This window comes from Capra hircus, chromosome 4, assembly GCF_001704415.2.
Source record: "Capra hircus breed San Clemente chromosome 4, ASM170441v1, whole genome shotgun sequence".
NCBI classification, from domain to species: domain Eukaryota; kingdom Metazoa; phylum Chordata; class Mammalia; order Artiodactyla; family Bovidae; genus Capra; species Capra hircus.
In genome coordinates this window covers 50,599,309-50,621,180 of record NC_030811.1, presented here as the reverse complement: position 1 = coordinate 50,621,180, position 21,872 = coordinate 50,599,309, and the positions used below count along the sequence as shown (strand labels likewise).

Below are 21,872 nucleotides of genomic sequence, written 5' to 3'. Positions count from 1 at the left end.
TTCTAATCGAGCCTTTTTCTGATTGTCAAGGAGGGTGAAAATGAAAGTTAGATTTTTACTGGGTTTTCTTAAAACCTCAAAGAAGAAACTAGACATTTCCAAATGGGTGACTCATTAACCACCATATACTGTGAAAAGAACACAAATTAGAATATCGACGAATGGCTCATTCTATGAATTCTGGGTTTGCTGAGATCCACAAAGAGGCTCTGACTAGGAGACAGTCAATGGCTCCAGAGAAAGCCAGTTTCTCTTCCAAGGCTCCAAATCACTTATTTGTGGATACGTTATTCAAAACTTGCCATCTGCCTCTAAGACGTCTATGTCCTTCTTCATACATTTGTGTGCACGTAGAGGAAATTCAAAGGCTCCATCTTTTAATCCCTTGTACCTTTGACAATAGTAAACCTGACCCTGAGACCCTTCTATCTTCTTATTCTCTCAAGGTGCTTGAGAAACCACCTAACTTTATGACTAAAATTAATGTTTTTATTCAACTGCAGATGCTTGAGCTCAACACCCATACCAGCAGGGTGAGAATCAGCCCCTTTGGTTCCTTCAGCCAGGTAATATGCTTTTTCCTTTTTTTTTTTTTCTTTCTTTTTTTCATTTTCCTTTTAATGCAGAGCAGGGCTACTGATTACAAAGAGGCAGTCTGACTCCAGCAATAGGTCTTCTTCACTAATCCTCACTGTCATGGAAATTCCAGCTGCTACAAGAATAAGAGGCTCAATCCATATTTGCCAGCTCTAATATGAAATCTGTCAGAACCCAAATTAATGAGTTCCAAATTCCTTACATCACGATAACAGGTTAAGACTGGTCAATTAATTACATAAATCCTTCCCGATTCATTGTGCGTTTGCAGCCCAGATTGTGTCTTACATTACTCCATGACACAGGCCTTTTGGCTCCTGTTGTTCTGCAGAAAGGCCCCATTTAAGTGGAGGCTGCCTGCCACGGCAAAATGTTAAATGTCACCCGTTAAATTTGCACTTTTCTATAATTGCTTTTGTTAAAAAAAAAAAAATTAAATTACAGCACAGGGCTCCCAGTACACCACTACGCAGAGGGCTGGGGTTGTACTGAATGGATCCCAGGGCAGGCAAGCTGTCTCTTACCGTTTACACAGGTGTGATAGTTTACAGTCTCCTTTTTACCTGGTGCCCGGTAGGCAGCAGAGCCCAGAACGTGCACGTTTATGAAAAATATACCAAATTTCCCTAAGATCAATGGCAACAGAAACATGTATTCAGAAGATTCTTTTATGAAAAGATTAAAATAGGATTCTTTAGCCAGCTTCCCTTTTGTTTACCAGTGCAAGTATTAGGTATATAAAACACTTGATCTAATCACCTTTTCAGGACTATATATTGTGCAGATGTGAGTTATACCTGTTCAGGTCTTTGTGTTGAATGTTGCTGATGGTTTTGCTATTTGTAACTGGCACACACCTACAGAGGGCGAATAATTGAGGATTAAGATCTCAAAAGACTTTTTAAAAAGTATCCAGACTTTAATCCTTATTAAAACATCAAAATGCACCTGGAATTCCAATGGTTAGATTTAGATCTAGAACTGTAAGGGGTCCAAGCTCCGAATTCCGAGTGCCATCTCTCTTCACTGCACTACACTTCTGGTGGAGTGGACTCTTTATGCACCTAGTTGCTCTGTATCCAATGGAACCAGTGCCGGTTGTATTTCCTGCGTCATCCTTTTGACAGCTGGCTGTTCTGAGAATAAGTAAATGAACAGATGACGCTCCGAAGTACCGACGGAAACCTGGGTAGGGCGTGGGTTCTTTCCACTTGGGAGCCTCACCATCACACCACCAGGCAGAAGCTAGCCAGACCCCAGGCGGCGCGTTCTCCCACGGATCGCCGGGCCACCCGCTGGCCTGGCAGCGCCCCCCTCTGTCCTCCTGCAGCCTTGCACCGGGTCTGCCACTGGCCGCGGCCTTTTTTCTAGGGTAAAGGAAGCTCGGCCTCTGGGCTCCCTTGAGTGGGGTGAGGGACTTGTCTTTCCCTATACATTCCCCTCACACTCCCTCCACACACACGCACACATCAAATGTAGACCCAGGGCTGTTTCAGGACCCAGAAGCACGCGCTTCTTCCTCGGCGACCCAGTACCGCAACCAAGCGCACCTGTCCCCTCCCTACCCACAAGGAAGGGGGCGCATTAACGCGAAGGCGCCTCCACCGCAGGGTTTATTTAGGGCTCTGGGGAGACTACAGGGGAGAGGGGACAACCAACGTGTGCGGTGCGGGCGCAGATAAAACATTTGGAACGCGTGGGCTTCGCCCCAGCTCCATCGCGACCCCGGAGCGCTTCCGGGCCCCTACAGGCCACAACCACACCCTAGCCGGCAGCGCGTCTTCGCCCTCTCTTGGGCCCAGCGGCGGGGTCGAGGGCGCAGCGCCGCGCGAGCTTCTGCAGAACAAAGACGAGTCCAGCCCTAGAGTGAGAACCGCCGCCGCCGCCGCCTCCCCAGCTCCGGTCCGGCCGCCCTGACTCAGCTAAGCCGGAAACCCACCCGAGCGACTGGCGGCAGCCGGTTCCACTCCCGCTCCCAAACCAGCAGGGCCCCGGAAACGACTGAACCTGCAGTCCCCGGGGGTCATCGATATTCAAACCTCCCTCCCGCACCAAGCCCGTCACCTCAAGCCCCTCTGCATTATTATTTTTATTATTTTTTTCAAGCCGCCAAGCTGTCATTCTATTAGGAAGGGGGCCTCGCGGTGCCCACGTTCGAGGCAGGTGGGCAGGGGAGGGGGCACTGCAGGTCGGAGCTGTAAATCCTGTCTCTTTGCGGTTGTTGTTCCCACTCACCACCCGCCGCCCCCCTCCACCCGGGTTGTTTTTTTTTTTTCCTTTCTTTCCGCCTAGCAGTTGCTATGGGTTACCAGGACGGTTGCCATGGGTTACCGGACTGAGGCCGGCTGGCTCGCTACCTGCCACCCAGTCGCCGCGGCCGGCGGAGCGGCCCGGGTGGGAGGCAGCGGGAGCGCGCGTGTGCGGGCAGTGGCGCGGGGAGTGTGCGCGAGCCGGCCGGGCGCCGCAGCCAACAGGCGGCCTGGGTGCCGCAGCGGGAGCGCCGCCGCCGGTGGGGTGGGGGGCAGAGCTATAAAGAAGGCCCGGAGGTAAGAAGCAAGCAAAAACACAACCACAAGTTATGTCCGTGCTGTGCCTCTAGCAGCAAAGACAAGCGGTGTGGGGTTTTGGATGCGTCTACACTTCTCGTCGGGGGAGAAAGGGTATTTTCCTGTTTAGCATAAACCATCTGTATAGTGTCTTTAGAGTCTAAATTCCGCAGAAAAATTGTAGCTTTTTTTTTTTTTCTTGTTTCCTATTATTTTGAAAGGAAGTCTTTGGAATTTTGGAGAAAAGGGGTCAACTACCAGTTTGCGCAGCTAAAATAAATTAGCGTCCAGTGCACTGTTCCTAACAATGATCTAGAAAAGTTTCCATCAAGAGTGAAGAGCAATTGTGTTTGACTTACAGGAACAATGGTGACTCGTTTGTGAGCTGCATATGGCAAAGAAGAAAGCCAGAATCCTTTGTAAATATTTCAAATTTAAAGCAATTTTTGCTTATGTACATCCTAAAGTTTTTGAATTCCATTCTACTAAAATGTATTAATTCCGTAGGACCTTTATGTGCAAAGGAAAATTGTACCTATGCTTTGAATGTCTAATTACAATAATTTCAGACAGTTTTTTGTATTTGAAAATGTGTGTATATACATGTTATATATATATAATAAAGGTCTATATTCCAAACAAAAGCAGAAAATAGTATGAAATAAATTGTCCCTCTGTTGAAAAGATGCTGCATTGTATTCACAAAGTGACTTAAATTATTAAGAAGAAAACTTACTTAGAAATAGAATAAGCTTTTGCTATTTTTGTCTTAAAATTTTAGAAGCCTTTCATGGAAAAGGGTCTTCCTTTATGGCTGAAATATTGAAAACCTTATCTGTACCACAGCTGCTCAATAATGATGAATCCTCAAGGCACCAAAAAACATAAACTGAGTTCAAAACAGCATTCAATTTAATGCTGGGATATAATGGTAATTGTGGCTAAGCAAAATGAATTTGTTTAAATTCTTAAGAGCCATAAAAGAATTTTTTAATCTTACTATAGTAAGGTTATTGCATATCACTTGTTTGTATTTAATTATTTAGTAAAATGTGAACCAGAGTTAAAAAGCTCCTGCAAAATATTTAATATCTTAAGGTACATAATTCAAGAGTAGCATTTCTGTTTTTCCTTAGTAATTTTTAAAACTTGCAATTTTAACTCAATTTCTTTAATCACTTTCTTCCAAGTGAGACTTTAAAAGAAGCCCTAAGTAACAGGTTGTTGACTTTCATTGTTGACACTTTCGGATTGTACATAAACTCAGTTCTGAAACAGAACACATAAACTAGCTTAATAGGTGAATAGCGTGCCCTTTCAGAATTAGCCAGAGAAACATAGTTTTGCTGTATATAAATCATAAAACATCCAGGTTAAGAATTCTTTAAATTTGTTACATTTTAAATAGTTTTAAATAAACATCTATTTTATTTAGTTATGTAAGTAATTGTTTTCTTTCTCTAAAGAAAGCTTTATAAAAATATACCAGAGAAAAATAAGAGATTTGAACAAAGCAAGAAAGCCACTAGGGGCTGAAGTTCATTTAAATCTCTCAGCTGCTGGGAAATCAGTTTTAAGAAGCCAGTACTTAGATATCAAAACAACCAAACCAAGGCTATGCCTTAAATGTATACAACTACAGTGAATATGAAATCAAATTTTAACAAAATTATCCATTAAAAATTACTGATGATTCAGAAATATACTGAATTTAGATCTAAGTCAGAGGAAATATATTGTATAAAATAAGCAATCCAACAAACATGTTGTTTTTTTTAATGTTTAATGTGAAAATGATGATCTCATGAAGTTTACATACCACAGTATTACGCATTACTTAATATCAATTTTGACGGCTATAGTTTCGTCATCTAAGAATTACATTACAATTGGTGGCACAATATATGCTTTTCAAAACTACTGTAAAACATAACATGAATACAAATACATATTGCCAAGGAGCTGGTGACCACACTGAAATGACTGAATAGCAAACTTCACATGTCAGCAAGATAAAAAGAAATTGCTAAATCTTCTTTCCTCCAGTATTAAAATAATGAGTCTTAGATGATAAAGTAATAAGATCCAAGATACATTAAATCAAAATATTTACAAAAAATTCAATAACATTTTAGACCAAATAGAAAACAAAAAGGCAAAATTAAGGAAATCATTTGTATTCTATATTTAATTTTTTTCTGTTGACTCTCAGTTACAAGCATTTCAAAGACTTTTTAAAATAATACAGTAACTTTTAATAAACTCCTAGTTAAAATGAGGGTGAGGTAACATTTAATTAAAGCAACAAGTTATCCCCCTTATATAAAGATATCTTCTTGTTAATTTCAGAGATATTTCATACCATTCAACAAGGAAGAAATATGAACAGTTATCTCAAGAAAATGCTGCCTCATCTGAAATTTGAAGTTCAATGTAGTTTATCTAAGATATTTTATCTTTGACCACTATAAAAAGAGACATTTTGTTAAATTATACCAGTCCTTAGGCAGATGCCTTAAAAGAAAGGACTTTTTAAAAATGAATAATTAATTCTGAAATTAGCAAGTTCATATCCTTTTCTATATTATGGGAATATTTACTGGCAAATTTTATTAATTTTTATAAGATCCTACTTTTAACTTAAAGTAACAAGCAACCGTCACAGATACTGAAAGTTATCTAGTGCTAAGAAATTGCACATTAAGTCAGAAAATAAATCATGAACCTCTAATTCTAATTACACACAGATAATGAAAACAAATGGTTGTTCCCAGAAACCATGTGTTAAAGCTGATTTTGGACAATGAAAATGTATTTCTGAATCTATATATTGCAGATTTGTTACCGCTAAGCCACCAGGGAAGCCCTCTATATATTGCAAATATAAGCAAAATGACTAGCGCTATTTCTGGGCTTTTTATTTTTAAAGATGTAAACATTATTTTAACATGTCTCTATTCATAAGATACATTTTCCATCTAAGTGTGAAATAGAATAATGGAGAGGTTAAACACTCTTAAAATATTTCAATCAACCATTCCAAAGCTCAGTGTTTTTCCAGTGCAGAGGAGGGACCCACAAAATTCCAGCTGCCTGTCTGAGAGGCATTCTGGTCTGTGCCGTCAGTCATACACATACCTGCTGTGTTTATGCTAACACTGCCCCAGTAATACAAGAAGAAATGCTCCATCTGGATTTGAAATGCTACCTATTTACCTATCTTTTAAAATGCAATAAAGCCAACTAGATTTTGTTTAAACATATAAATCATTTCATCTGAGGGCAGGATCTCATTTTACCAATAGCGTGCGCTGATCAAGGAGAGTGCTGCATTCACAGGCTTTTAGCTTTTCACAGAAGCTTAGCCAAAATAAGACAACATAAAAATACCACTAAGAAACAACACAACATCTCTACAAATTTAAATACTTAATATGACAGTGAGCTTTAGGTAAGAATATATTATTCGCAAGCTTTATTCTCTATGACTGGACACAATTTGCTATTCCTAAAATGGTAACATTAGAATTATTTTTCAGGATTCCTGCGGAGCTGTGCTCATTTTACATCCGTGCGAACTGCTGTCATCACTACTATGTCCAAACCCAGAGGATGAACTGGAAAAGAAGAGAGGGGGGAAAATAATAAAAAGAGGAAATTGGTTTTCACAACACACTCAAAGCCTGAGTAACAGAGGAGAACTTTAATTATCTCCAGTCACAAAGAGAGACAGGAAATTTGGACTTTTAATTAGCCATTTGGAGTGCAGTTGGATATTTTTTTAGCTAGATAATTTAAACGCGAATAATTCAAGTCTGACTAAATGAAAGTCACATAATCAGAATGCAGATAATTGAATTTCTACTGCATTCATTAATTCAGTGTGGAGGTGTGTGTGAAGACTACTATGATGAGCTGTCACAGCTCAATAAAATCTCAGTCAATTAATTTTTTCATTATCTTAGTATTACATCAACAAAAAGTGGAGTGTATATATGTCTATACACACGCATATGTGTACGATGTGTTATATAAATATGTATACGTTAAATCAAAATGCAAGGAAATACCTTTCTGAATCATAATCTATATCGTTTTCTTTTTTTCCTTCCTCTTCTTCAGGGAAACGTCTGTTCATCAAGGCAAACTTGTGAATTGCTTCTTCTACAGAGTACTTGGTCTGCCCAGAAACACATGCCTCGATGTCTTCTGAATTCAGATGACTTTGCAGGAAGAGGTGAAGGCTGCTATCTGAAAGCAGAAGTGCATTCTGTAGAACCCTATGTAAAAGAAAAAAGAAGACATGATCAGTGCACAGGGAGGGACAGTTAGAGGATGGGAGAGAGAAAAACATTAGAAATGTGCCACTGAAGTGATTTCTCTACTCTGGCAAACTTGGCATTAATTACAGACTCTCCCTATTAAAAGGATGAAAGCATATGTTAACTTTTATTCGATTATTTGGAAATTTAGGTGAGTAAAAACATGAAGCTAATAGTTAAGAACATCTGTTAAAAGAATAACTTCAAGGACATTTCTTCAATTTAACCATCTGTTATGACCATGTGGATTAATTATGGAAATATTTTGCTTAGATAGTCAGAGAAATTTATTCTGCCTTTAAAAAATTTACTGCCTACCAGCATGTCAGTTCTGTGATCTTTATTGGCTAGGCTGTCATGAAACATCAAAACTTTCAACAACTATTAAAAACTGTATCAAAAAGTCAATACATTTCTCAGCATGTCTTACATTTTCAAACTTTACAAAGATGCTTATATAAAGGTTCACAAGGGCTCAATTGAGAGGGAGCATTTTTTGAATAGTTAAGGTTGACCTGAAATTTCTCCAAAATCTTCAGCATATTTTAAAATGAGTCACTAAATAAAATTGCTCCCAGCCAGTTTTACCATATATGTAATTAAAATATGATAAGTCTATAACAAGTACATACAAGCCTTCCCACATTCCAAGATCAAAGTTTACAAAGGGAGTACAGATTTCAGCTAGTACATCATGGAGAATGAAAAAGTGCCCTGTAGCCAAAGATATACATGCTCAAATTCATTTTATCAGTTAATGTGTCTTTTCTGAAATGCATATCAAAGAACACCCTTATGTTTAAATAAAAACTGGTTTTCTCTTTTTAGCAACGATTTTGACATATGATAATTTAGTCTCTGTTAATAGTTCAATAATGATATAACACAAAACACTAAGACCGGATGCTGGGACAAACCTGGAACACTGAAACGCAAGTATAATTCTGTTCAACACAGGATTTTTCATATGGAGATCTATGAGAAATAGAGTCTTTCAGACCAACAAAACTTACCTTATATTCTGCGTGTTTAAATGCAGAAAACAAGTTAATTAGAAAAGTAAACAAGTTAATTAGAAAAGTAAATCTCTTTTGATCATTCATACCAATTTACTTAAAAACCAAGGTCACTGGAATATTTCCTTCTCTTTCAAATAAGACAGTTATTTCTTAAAGAAGGCAAGCATCTAAAAATACACAGTATCAAAACCAGAATCTGGCTGTCCTCTTTGCTTCAGATAGGTTTACAAATGGTTTTTGAGAAAACTTTCTTTACTGACCTACTAAAATGAAAAGTAAAACCTTTGTGCGTTTTTAAAAGGCAAAGCCTCAAGCAAAATAGCTAAATATTTCTACTCTTCCATGTCCTCTGCCCTGAATTCCCTCAGTAAATGACCATATCACATGATAAAGATTAATTTACCAAGTACAAGGAGTAAAGTAGTAAATCCTTTTTACTACTCTTTGAGATTTATTTTCTACATTTATAAATGTTTACCACTCTTGTTTTAAATGCTTCAAATCAAGAGAAGATTTATACAGCAATGACCCATTAATATTAACTTGCATTCGCTGTGAAGTTTGAACTGAGTGTTTCCTGTGTCCTTCTGTCAGTGGTTTCCTGCCCACGATGTTACAAGTAACTGTTCATGGGATTATACTTACTGCTTTGTTTCTGTTGGAAATGTGTTTTATTTTCTTTATAAAATAATGGGTAATCTTTAAAATTGATTTTGGATGCTTCGAGGCATTACACCACAAAAGTAATGAGCACTAATGCCAATGATATTGGACACAAATTCATTTTAGCTTTATTTCATGTCTAAAGCAATTCTATTGAGCCTTGAACTGGTCACACACTGTTATTAACTTGCTAGTAACCTAACACATGGGTATAGCAAACAAAAGTGATCAGAGTCCAGGTTGATCAGGACCTCGAGGCTACTGTCTTTTTTCTTGAACTATAATTCAATTTCCAATTTTACTGTACATTAGACTCATTATTTCCGTCTTGTCTTTCTGCTTCATACTGCCATCTGGAGGACACACAAGTGAACAGCCAGAGGGAGCTTGGCACACCTAGTTCAAAATTCTGAAAGGGGAGAAGGATGTGGCTGGGAACATCTGAAGACCGGTACAGAGTCTTGAGTGCAAAAACATCTGCCCAGTTTAGGTTTTGTGAATTTCCTCTGTCTGGTTAGCTAAATTTATGCCATTGTACTCCATGGATAAGTTTTAAATAAGCAAAAATAATTTTTTAATTGTATTTATGATTTTTATTTTCAGTCGTGTTTCATTCCAAAATTAAAAATACAAAATTTTCAGTGTTTTCCCATCTGGTTCAGTAAGCATAATTAGTTCATTTTAAGTAATATCTGATTTACTGTATATCAGAGTATTGTGACTGCCATCATAATATTAAATCCTATTTTTACCCTAGTCATACTTATACCACATTTTCCACAAACAAATTTAATAGCAGAAAATCAACTTCGAACTTGACATCAACTTCAAACTTAAAATAAGGAGTACTTTGTAAAACAGTCAGTAAAATGTCACCTTTATAAGTCTCCATAAAAATAAACGTATATAATTTTCAAGCCCTCATAAAAGGAACAAAAAATAGCCTCTAGAATTTTAAAGGAATTTTAAGCACAAGGTATTTATAACATGAGTCAAAAGTTATTCCTTTCTCCATAATAACTTTAAACAAAGCAAAACCTGTTTTTGCTCGAATTAAACACATTTGAAAATCTGGTTTTCCTCAACACGAGTTTATTAGGTGTATTCTATATTGCTTCAGCTGAGAATATATATAGCTACGCAAATCATGTAACCCTAACTAAGGATGCTCTGAGTCTACAGAACCCAATTTAATGATATATATACACATCTGTATAGCGGGTGGAAGGTTAGCAGTTTGATGTAGAAAAAAAAAATTAATTCAGCCTGTTTACCTCTTACCACGAGAAAAAAATAAAACCTACAAATCTTCATTGAAGACATTCATGATCTGTGCTGTGGTGCCCTCTATTGAACATAAAGACTTATAAAAATTGTGTGTGTGTCTATGTGTGTGTGTGTGTCTGTGTGTGTATAAAACTAGCTGTAGTGTTTCCATGATACCCTTTCATAAAAAATTTTTTATATAAACTCATTAAATTTTTAAGACATACAGAACTGTAATATGAAAGTCTACCTTGTAAGGTATGTGTAGTTATATTAATGGGATGAATTCAGTAAAGAAGAAAAGCTGGCACCCACTTGTGATAAAAAAGTGCAAAAAAATAGTAGGAATGCCAGTTTCATAGCTGGAGACTTACCAACAGAGCTATAATTTAGTCTATAACTTCTTTGTTCATAACTATTAGTAAAAGTGACTTACAATTTAAAATTAGCCAGGGAGGAAATCCCAAAGGGAGATTATACCCAAGACTGAGGAAAAATGAATATATTTGAAAAATTTCACAATCATACCAACTTTAGCTAGCATTTAAGAGTTCTAATTATAAAGCTGCCAGTTCCTGGGATTAATATAGTGCCTCCGCCTTTCTTATAATTTCCTTATCTATAAAACTGAGATGAAACTTGACCCCTAATATTGTCATAGGTATTGAGATAAAACATGTAAAAAGCTAAACATAGCCAGTCTTCAATAAAATGATATAAATTCCTCTTATTTGGTACCTCAGCAAAGGAACAACTTTCTAATTTCTCTATGAAGACTGCCTGGCTATGTACTTTGCTATCAAATATGCATTACTTCACAAATGACCTTAAAATGGAAAAAATACATATTTATATTATAGATACACACCTATGCACAGAAACAGCAGTATTTTGGTTTCAAAGAGGTTGAACATATATAACACTCTTGGTTTATAACTTCAAAATCTATATAAAAACCAAGTTTTTTAAGAATTTAAAAAGCAGCATGTTTTATTTGGGGCATTTATTGGGGAGCCCCCTAATTTCATTCCCCTTCATCATCACCAGTTTAAAAACCAAGTCTTAAAAATACATGCTAAAAAGGGAATTCCTGGTGGTCCAGTGGTTGGGACTCTGTGCTTCCACTGCAGGGAGTTCAGGTTCAGTCCCTGGTCAGGGAACTAGGATCCTACATGCTGTGTGGTGCAGCCAACAATAATTAAAAGTACACGCTAAAAATCTACAATACATAGGCATATTCCGTACTTTAATATTGTGGTGTTTTCTTCTTAAATTCCAGAAGTGCCCTACAAACAAGGAACAGGCTACCAATAGTAGCCTCACTTAACGGGTAACCCACAGGGCCTCAGAGGACACCAAGGTGGGGCCAGGAGACAGATGGCTGAGTTGCACGTGGCATCCAGGTTCCCAAAGTGGGCTTAGGCTGGGGGGACAGAGGGGTCCACTAGAGGCAAAGACATGCAAGGTTGCTATTTCTACACACATGGGACAAAGAACAAGACTATGTATCAGATTTGAGGGGCACAGAAGACGGTGGGGAGGATAGCAGGGGCCACAGCATTCAGAGCATTTAAGTGAGGACTGAATCCAATGGTATGGTATTAGACTCCTTGTTTCCTTCAGGAGCAGACTACATAGAAGCACCAGCTTTCGTTTTTCATGTGAAATTCATCTCTTGGAGACTAATGTTCACAGACCATAATGGGACAAATAACTCACAATGGTGTCTGCTCCATGATTTGACTTCTGGATGACATCAAGATTCAACTTTAATGAATCAAGACATCCCTGATAAGTATGCAGTTGCCTCCCCGCTAGAATGGAAGCTTCAAGAGGACACGGATATGTGTCCGTCTTGTGCAGTCCTATATCCTCAGTACCCAGCCTGGTCAAAAGCAGTCACTTCATACATTGGCTCACTGAGTCCTTTCCCAACCCTTCTTTGAATGACACAACTATCCATGAGGTCGGTGATGCGTGTATTACATTATTGCACTTTCCAGCAAACCAAGGCTCACAGGAATGATTGGCTTTTCTGAGGTTACAGAGCCAGAAAACAACCAGGAGCCAAGATTCACAGGAGAGCTGGAACCCAATCCCTCGAGCTCCTGACCCAGGACACTTTCCATTATGACCTCTGCATGAAATTCAACCAGCAAACTGCCAAACCATACAGCGTGCAAGAATAACCTAGAGTAACTAAGCACAACCCCTCAACAGCCTACTGACTCTCACACCGGCATGAATTTGGTTGCCCAATTGTGCAAGGAAAGGTCATGTTCAAAACAATGAAGTAATTCCTAGTCAAAAAAACACATGCCTTGAGCTTAACAAGCAACATAACCAAAGAGACACATGGTGTCCTTTGATGTCAAATAAGGACACTTCTCTACAGAAAACAGGCAGCTCCCCAGATGCTTACGGAGACTGCAGGATATGACTAGCCCTGTCCAGGACTCACTGGCGATGGCTGGTCTGCAGTTTTCCCCAGCAGCATCTGGAGTGACAGGCCACTCTGCTAACTTGACTGTGGGGATCAGCTCTTTAGGGAGAGGCCATCAGCCACCTGGGTCTCATATAGACAATTAAAATTGGAGCTATCCCCAAAGGGAAAGGGCAGGAAAAACTTGAGCAGGTCTTTGTTCTGTCATGCCTATGAAACGCCACAGAACATGACTGTTAGGATTTCTGAGGACTTGGCTTGGTTAGATTCTTCTGTTCTCTTGTCATTTTTATTCCTCTGTTTCTACCCTCCCTTTTTCTTTTCCAGCCCTCCCTCAATTTATAACCTTGGCTGTTTCTGTATGTCTCCATGACCCCTTCAAAGGAAAAGCATGATACCAATCTAATAGAAATAAATATTAATATTCATGTGGATACTTAATACCCAAGCCTTTGATGAGTGAGCCATAGAGAGAGAGCGCCAGAGGGCAGTATATTATTTCAGGCTAGCTCGAAGGTGCCAAGTAGAAAATTCAAGATGGCTTCAGATCCTGAAGCTAGTAGAAAAAGAGTTCAGGAGACTGGGCCCTGCCAGTAACTAGTAGTCATAGGACTCAGCTTATTCCCTTATCTATAAATAGGAAGATAGAAAAATTAGCTCAAAGCTATTTCATGTCTAAGTGCATTAAAATAGTGGCTGACACTTGGATATCACACATTATATTTCAGTCTGTTGTGAGAGCTTTACATTCATTAACTGATTTAATCCTCTTGACAGCCTTATGAAGTAGATACTATTATCACCCCATTTTACAGGCGGGCAAACACAAGCACAGAGGAGGTAAAAGGCTTGCCTAAATTCCCAGCTAACAGGTAGCAGAAGCAGGATTTGAACCCAGGCAGTCTGGCCTCAGAGTCTGTGTGCAGATTAGTGTATCGTCCCATGGGATGAATATTCCAGGATTACAGAGTAGAAATTTAAAAAAGAGGAATTATAGCAGTATGAATTCAAGTCACTTTCACTGCCATACCAACCATTACCAAGTGTTCCAGAGCTAATAACCCACTGTGTACATGTGTGCTAAGACAATCAGTTGTGTCCAACTCTTTGCAACGCCATGGACTGTACCCGCCAGGCTTTTCTGTCCATGGGCTTCTCTAGGCAAGAATACTGGAGTGGGTAGCCATTCCCTTCTCCAGCAGATGTTACTGACACAGGAATTAAACCCATGTCTCTTACATCTCCTGCATTGGAAGGCAGGTTCTTTATCACTAGCACCACTTGGGAAGCCCTAATAACCCACTAAGACTATTTAAACACCAATAAATACTCTCTTATAAACATTCCCTCCAAAGAGTAGCAACAAGTTATTCACTCAGAGGATCTCAGAACAGTGTTAGCAGCCCACTGTAGAGCTGATGTTGGTATGTCGATCCTAAACGTTGTAAATAAAGAGAGTTTCTAAGAAGTGCCTTTTAATAAGGCACATTTATTTCCTGGCAAATTTTACTCTTGTCAGCTAAACTCCCAAGCAATTTGGCTCTGCTTTATAGCTTAAGGGAGTATATATTTATTATCTGATTCAATTAGTTCATTGTTTTCTTTCTGGAAGGTTTGGTCCTGAATCTGCACTGTGTGAGGTATGCCACAAGGTGGTGCTCTAATATAGGAAATGACTGAGCACAGCACAGCACAAATGGATTTATAGTTCTGAGGATTAGTATTGGCTTCTATTGCCCAATACCTGAAAGTTACTGTAGAGGACTGAATTGTGTCTCCTTGAGAGAGATGTTCTTCTTAAATCCCAGTAACCTATGATCATGACCTTATTTGGAAATAAGGTTTTAGCAGGTGTAATTAAATTAAGGATCTCAGGACAAGATGATCCTGGATTTAGGGTGGGCTCTAAATCCAATGATTGATGTTCTTTTGAGAAAAAGGAAAGGAAATCTGATACACAGAGAAAAGAAAGACATGTAAGGATGGAGGCAGGGATTAAACTAGCTTCCCTGGTGGTTCAGACTCTGCCTACAATCTGTCCAGGTTCAATCTGTAGGTTGAGAAGATACCCTAGAGAAGGGAATGGCAATCCACTTCAGTATTCTTGCCTGGAGAATCCCTTGGACAGAGACTGGTGGCCTAAAGTTCACGGGATTGCAGAGAGTCAGACACGACTGAATGGCTAACAACATAGGAAATAAATTATTGAGCATCCCTCCAAAGCAGATTATCAACATTTTAGAAACAGGAACATTCTCTCCGGCTTGATCACAGGACCCTCAATTCTTACAGAATGCTGTGCTCACATGTCCCATCTGACCGCCAGAGTTTCTGCACACTTACTTTCTGAGGAAATCTTCCAAACCCTGACGGCGCTGATCTACATGCTGGCGATTGTTCATGTTGAAAAACAGGTTTTTAGATGGAAGTTCTGGCAGTTGTCTTATGAGAAAGAAAAAAAAAACTTTTTTAATCATCAAATCAAGGTGATTTAGTTACAGAAATCCCTCAAAATGAAAGCAAATCATGCATGATAATTATCACAAAACTATTATATAATTATACACATATTTTATAGTTATATAATAAGGATATGAAAAAAATCAGTTAACTTAAAGAAAAAATATTTTTAAACATTTTTGAGGACTTTCATGATCAATACTCATATAAATTAGTATAATTCAAGTGGTGAATTTTGAACTCAGAGGAAACAGCCAAAAAAATAAAGCTATATATTGCAATTGAGAAGAAAGCCTACAAAATCCTTCCTATATATCAATACATGTCAATTTTTTAATTGATGTATATTGTTTACAATCTTATGTTAGTTTCAGGTGTTTTCCATTGTTTTTCAGGTTGTTATCCATAAATTATTACAAGATATTGAATATAGTTCCCTGTGCTATTCATTGTTATTTTATATATAGTGGTGTGTCAAATTTTTAAGTATTGAATATAATAATAAAGTCTTTTTCAATATACTCTTTAAATCACTTACACCAGTAATGCATTACTTTGGAGTCTCTGCCTCAGCCACACAAATTCTCTATACCTTCTTCTCACACAGGATGTTTTCATTGTAAAACACATGCTATTGGTCTGTTTAAAGAAAACAAAAAACATAAGCCAAAAAAGTGCTTTTCTTGTATCTTTAACACTCTATATGTCCCAGTATTCATTTAAAGTAGGATTTTAAAAATCAAAAATAGATTTGCATTTATGCCAGACTCAAATCTTGCATATAACCCACCAACATAGCATCCATGAAGACAGCTGGGGTGACATTAATGAGCAGTGATGTCCTGGGGCAAGGCATGAACCTGCCTTTCCCTGAGTCCTGACGTAGCTTCCTGCTCATCCATAGCACTCCTTTCAGAGGCAAATCATAAACATTAGGCAAAATCCTGAAGCATAAATGATCAGTAAAAGCTCAGGGTTATCCACTGCATTTAACCCCATCCATCCACCCATGGAGAAGTCTTTCGGGATTAGCAACACCTTCTCATGGTCCTCAACATGACATTGCAGAAGGCCACATCCTTGATACGGCCATCATCACAGACCACACAAATCACCAGGGATCCTGAAGTCACCTTTAAATAAGCGATCAGCATTCCCCTTCTCTACTAGGTGTGCAAGAGAGTGTGATCAAGTGAGAGGCGTGTGGTGCACAGGACAAGTATGTGTGTGGAGCCAAAGTCCAGTCCTGGCTCTGCTATAAGGAAAGTGACTTGAACTCCGGTTCCTCAGATGGGAAAATAGGGATGAGCTAGCACATCCCTGTTTCCCAGGGTCATCGTCAGGACTGACAATATGCAATGGTAAATGTTATCTCAATATCATCATTAGTTACTAGATGTAACTGGTACTTTCTGTTACTTTAAGGCAGATTTAGGAAAAGCCACCCTCAGAGTCCCTACCTGAAGCAAAACCTCGATGCTTCTCCTGTGGGTTTTACCCAAGGCTGTTTCTCCTTTGTGTAAAACAAGAGACTGGCTTATGTCTATTAGTTTTGTAAGAAGATCTCTATTCTGCCTATTAATTTCAACATTCTATTTAATAATCTTTATACTACCAAATGAGAAATTTTTTTGCCCCAGAGACTAATATTGTTTCAAAAACTGTTATCAACCTGCTTAATATGCACCAAAGGCTGTTTTCTCTGGGAAGTGTCAGTGATAGCAGGCATTAGTTCCTAGCCGTCCCCATGAGATGTACAGCACAGCTCCTGGTAACTTTATAAAATTCAAAGAATCTCAGGATGCAGGGAGGTTAAGAAATTTGTCCACAAAGTAGTTACTGGCCTAAATCTCATTGTGGACAATTTGGCAGCAAAACACGCTAGATGGAGTTTGTAGCACAATAATAACATTGTGTGTGTGGATTTCAAAGCACACCAAGGCCTCAACTAATGTGACCCTTGGGGACTCAGTCAGCAGGCCGTTTACATCAGAGTTTGTGCCCCAGCGAGGCCTGGGTGGGCATCCTCTCAGTGCTCTCTCCCCAGAGAGGACCAGGCCACTGCAGAGCCTCCTGAGCCTTGGGCACAGACGGAGTCCAGGTCAGCTCCCTTCATTTCTCTGCTCAGAACCACTGTGGATGGAATAACTGGAGATCCATGTGGTGCCCACACCAGACAAAGGTCTATCTATAAGTCCTTCATTTGCAGGACAAGCTCAGGAGAGAATGCATGAAGGGCTACTCACCTCGACCATCTGTTCGTTTAAAATTCCAGGTAAATGCTACAACTTCAGAGTTGTCTGGTATTATTTCCCTTGAGGCTAATTTAAATGGTTTAAACACCAGCTCCTCTACCTGCAAAGCTCTATGGGTCTATGGGTGCAGTGTCTAAGCAAGGCTAACTAGAACTATCCAGGCTCCCCATCCATTCCTAATCATACAACAGGTGGAAGCCTCTTCAGGATCAGGTTACACCGAGAAAACCAATTTATTAAGTTCCTCTAAATCTAGTTGCTGATTTCTGCTATCTACCAAGCCAAGAACATGTATTTATTGTCAATTTATTAGAATCTCAGAGAAATGCCAACCACTACTACCACAGAAAAATGCCAGAGCACCACCAAATAGTACTTGTGGAACCCATTATTTCTGGCTTTTAATGGACATTTCTGAACTCACATCAAGTTATTTATGTAGAAAAGAAGGATCTATACTTTCATTAACTCCCTGAGGATAATTCAATTTCATACCTACTATAAAGTGTGTCAATAAATATGTCAAAATTTGACCCACAAATTTTTTAGAGGAAGTCAGAAGGCAACTAAAGAATTTCATTTTCAAATGCTCAGTCTTATATACTCGTGTTATAATTTTCCACACAGAATGCATATCTAGAGTGACCTTATGGGTAAAACCAAAGCAAAATCAAAATACAAGGCATACCCTGATAATGCCCTTCAACACCATCATCAAAAAAAAAGCATTCTGAGTTTTTACTTATTTTCTAAGTTGAGGAAGTTTGAAAGAAAAAGGGAAGAAAGGAGAAAAAAGAGAAGTTTAGTGGCATTGAGGTGACCAATATAATAATTTAGCTACTAACAATGGGAAGAGTAAAAAGTGGCTAAATTTTATCTCACTTGTATAATACTACACAGTCACTGATAAAATCTGAGCCCATTTCTATGCTCTCAAGAGAAGTCTGAACTAAATCAGACAGAAGAAATGACTATCTTCATGGTCAAGGGCTAATAAACTATATACACCTGTGGGCCAAATCCAGACACCACTTGTCTTCACAAATAAACTTTTACTGGAACACAATTACACTCACTCATTTATGTATTGTTTATGGCTGCTTTCAGTTATTCTGAGAGTCTGTACGGCCCACAAAGCCAAAGATTTTTACTACCTGGCCCTTTACAGAAAAAGACCTTTATTCAAGATAATTATAGGAGGCCACACAACACACAATACTCCTCAAAAGATTATGATACAGTATTATTTCCTAATAAAATAAGTCATTTCTAGTTAATTACTTCTCTTAATTACTCAGAATTGAGACCAAGGCAAAAATAATTGCACATATTCATTTCCCACTTTTCTGTTCTACATATAAAACACTGCACATCTCTTTTCCAGAGAACTCTATATCCTCTCAGAACTTAAGATTTATCAGGTAATATAGTCTGCAGAAATATGCCATAACAGATCATAAAGAAATACCATTAATGAGCTATAAAAACTCTTTGTGAATTTTAGATGTTTCACATCTTCAACATGAAGGCAATAAACATTAAAATATTAATATTAACAAAGGTACAAAGAGGAATTCAAATAAGTCCATTTTTCAACTTTAGGAACCATCATATTACTTCATTTAAGAGACAAGCATTAGTTGCAATCATTCAAATTCAGTTCTTTGAATTAGAAACATTTTTATAAATTTCACTTATATCGTAGTACCCATCAAATGTATGCTACCTAAAAATTACTATGATTTCTATGTACTATTGATGGCATACTTACATGAATACATATCTCATAGTCGATATAAGAGTGCCAGAAGTCCTCCTTCTGAATCCTAGGATCTCGAACCCAGACACTTACAAATTCCTGTAAGGGCATCACAAAGAAATATGTTTCCAGATTGCAAGTAGGGCTCGGAAGGGCTGAGAGAAATGACTGTACTAGAACAAAACTGAAAGGCGCTTTAACTTATGTGGTTGTAATCCTTTAAAAAAACAAGAAGTTAATGAATCAAGCACCACAGGAAGTCCAAAAAACACTATTGCCACAAATGGAATTTTTACAATAACGCAAAACTGAGCTGGGCGCGATTTGGTTTTACAGGTTATATGAAGACAATAAGAACAGAGTATTCTGAAACTGATTTTCAATTTTTAATCATGAAAAATAGGTTCACATTTTTATCAAGTTTTAAAAAAGGTCATTTGATACTTTCTTCATTTCTCTGCATTAAAACTACAGGCCCTGCCTGATAAGTTACTTGCTGCTGCTACTGCTAAGTCGCTTCAGTCGTGTCTGACTCTGTGCGACCCCAGAGACGGCAGCCCACCAGGCTCCCCCGTCCCTGGGATTCTCCAGGCAAGAACACTGGAGTGGGTTGCCATGTCCTTCTCCAGATAAGTTACTTGCTAGAACACTAACAAGAAAGAGTGACAAAGGTCGTGTGAAAAGCAAGCAAGGAGGGCTGAAAATCACTTTTGCGCACCCCATGCCTGAGAATAAGCAATACTAACTTAGTAATATGAACAGAAAGATGGGTACTTTTAACATATGTTTCTATTCTTAAAATATACTTTCCCATGTGGTAAACTACTTCTTCATAACAACCTCATGTTATAGGTAAAAGTTAGAGAAGTTAAAAAAATACAGAGTAGATCATTTTATTCCTTTTTAAAGATAATAAGAACAGGAAACACGGGATAAATTTTAAAATACTTTTTGAAAAAGTGCTCTTCACTACATCAGCTTAATTTTAAAATATGAAAACATGTACAACAAAAAATTGTTATGTTTGGCATGATAATCTTTGAAAGTATCATTAATTCATTTGGTGATTATAAATTTGCTAACTGAATTTCATTTTACATATTTTTAACCTTTTGTTTTGAAGAAGAAAAAAGACTTCAGGACTGAAATTGTAGGCATTTCTACTGCTTTGCTTTAGCACATCTGAGGAGCAGGCTGTCAATCCTCCAGAGCAGCAGAAGAAGAAATATTATGGAGTTTTCTGGACAAAGAACCTCCATTCTGTTATGCAGATAATAAAATGAGAGTTTGCAAGACAGAAAATTAACAGAAAGGGAGAAAGACAGTCCACATTCCCTTAAATAGCTTTTGCTACCTGTAAGTCTCACCTTTTAAAGTAATACTTTGTTCTTGCATTGGAGATTTCTACCCAACTGCTTGTTCTCAATACGCATACAGAGGTGACGACTTAATGCTCCAAAAAGACATTTTGAAATCTTTTCATTATGTATTTTTAAAGTCATTTAGAAGACAGACAATAAAAACAAGGCAACAATACAGCAATGTTCTAAACATTTTGGCCATTATTTCTTAAACACACATTCTTAATTATAAGAAGGATTATAAAAACAATTGTTGATAAGAGCCCCTCTTACATAAAGTGTAGCTGGTTCAGTGTAAAGCAGATTCTGCCCAGGGGCAGAAATGAAACAGAACCCAGGCACCCTGCCCTCAGGGCACATTTCACCTCTATCTCCTACCAGAGTGTGTACGTAACTCATTTTCCCGCAGTGCTTTTCAGGCACCCATAGTTCTTAGAAGGAATGAATCAATCATCAGTGAATCAATAAACAGAGGGACAAATAGGTTAAGAATAGGAGAGAAGATCAGAGTCCAGGGTAGACCACATCTAACCCTCTAAAGTGTCCCCATACACTCAGGGCAAGACAGAATGTTGACAAGGGCTACCAAGGTTATCCTGCCCCCATTCAGCCGGACTAAGGGAGAAGTCTCCTAGTCAACCAGTCACATGTAAGCCACACTCCCTCACAGGGTGCTGGCAGCTCCACTTTTCCACTGGAGAAGCAGAAGTTCTTGAAAATCCCACAGGGAAAATTAAATATTTCCAACAGTTCAGTGTTCCACATTAACAGCAGAAGACACACACCCGTTACTGAAATAGTGAGCCTTTCCCCAGGTTAAACAAAAACGAAAAGACAAACAAATGCATTTGCCAATTTTATACAAACCTGTCATTTAAAAAAGGATTTCTGAACTAAAATTATAGAATCCACAGTTACTACAGCATCACAGACTCCTTGACCACTCAACATATTATTAATTGAAGATGGTAGTAATGACAAATATTTCTCAAAAAAATCAGAACTTTTCCCCCCTGTTTGTCTGCTATTGCCCAACTACTAACATCTAAACTTTGAGTAATATGTCCCTTTTCATGGAAAGAACACTGAAATTATGGTCACAAGACCAGGGGTAAATTCTTGTTCACTTACTTCCTAAATTATGTGCTTATTCACTGAGCCTCTGTTTCTACATCAGGAAA

The 21,872-nt window shown here is 38.3% G+C and overlaps 1 protein-coding gene and 1 long non-coding RNA gene across 4 annotated transcripts in view; one reads left to right on the top strand and one right to left on the bottom strand.

Moving 5' to 3' along the window:
• LOC108635845 lies at window positions 2,962-7,228 on the top strand. Its single transcript, XR_001917966.1, has 2 exons — window positions 2,962-3,143; window positions 6,683-7,228. It is a non-coding gene; the product is annotated as an uncharacterized LOC108635845 (long non-coding RNA).
• Window positions 4,910-21,872, bottom strand: part of SNX10 (sorting nexin 10) — a 66,723-nt gene continuing 49,760 nt past the window's right edge. For 2 of the 3 annotated variants that reach the window (XM_018047083.1, XM_018047082.1), the window contains 5 exons: window positions 19,343-19,429; window positions 15,855-15,955; window positions 15,200-15,298; window positions 7,214-7,423; window positions 4,922-6,760 (listed from right to left, as the gene is read on the bottom strand). In XM_018047083.1, coding sequence (XP_017902572.1) covers window positions 6,679-6,760; window positions 7,214-7,423; window positions 15,200-15,298; window positions 15,855-15,955; window positions 19,343-19,429 — 579 coding nt within the window. In that variant the 3' untranslated portion in view covers window positions 4,922-6,678. Of the gene's footprint in view, window positions 6,761-7,213; window positions 7,424-15,199; window positions 15,299-15,854; window positions 15,956-19,342; window positions 19,430-21,872 lie in introns of all 3 variants that reach the window. The other variant, XM_018047081.1, reaches the window with a different exon arrangement.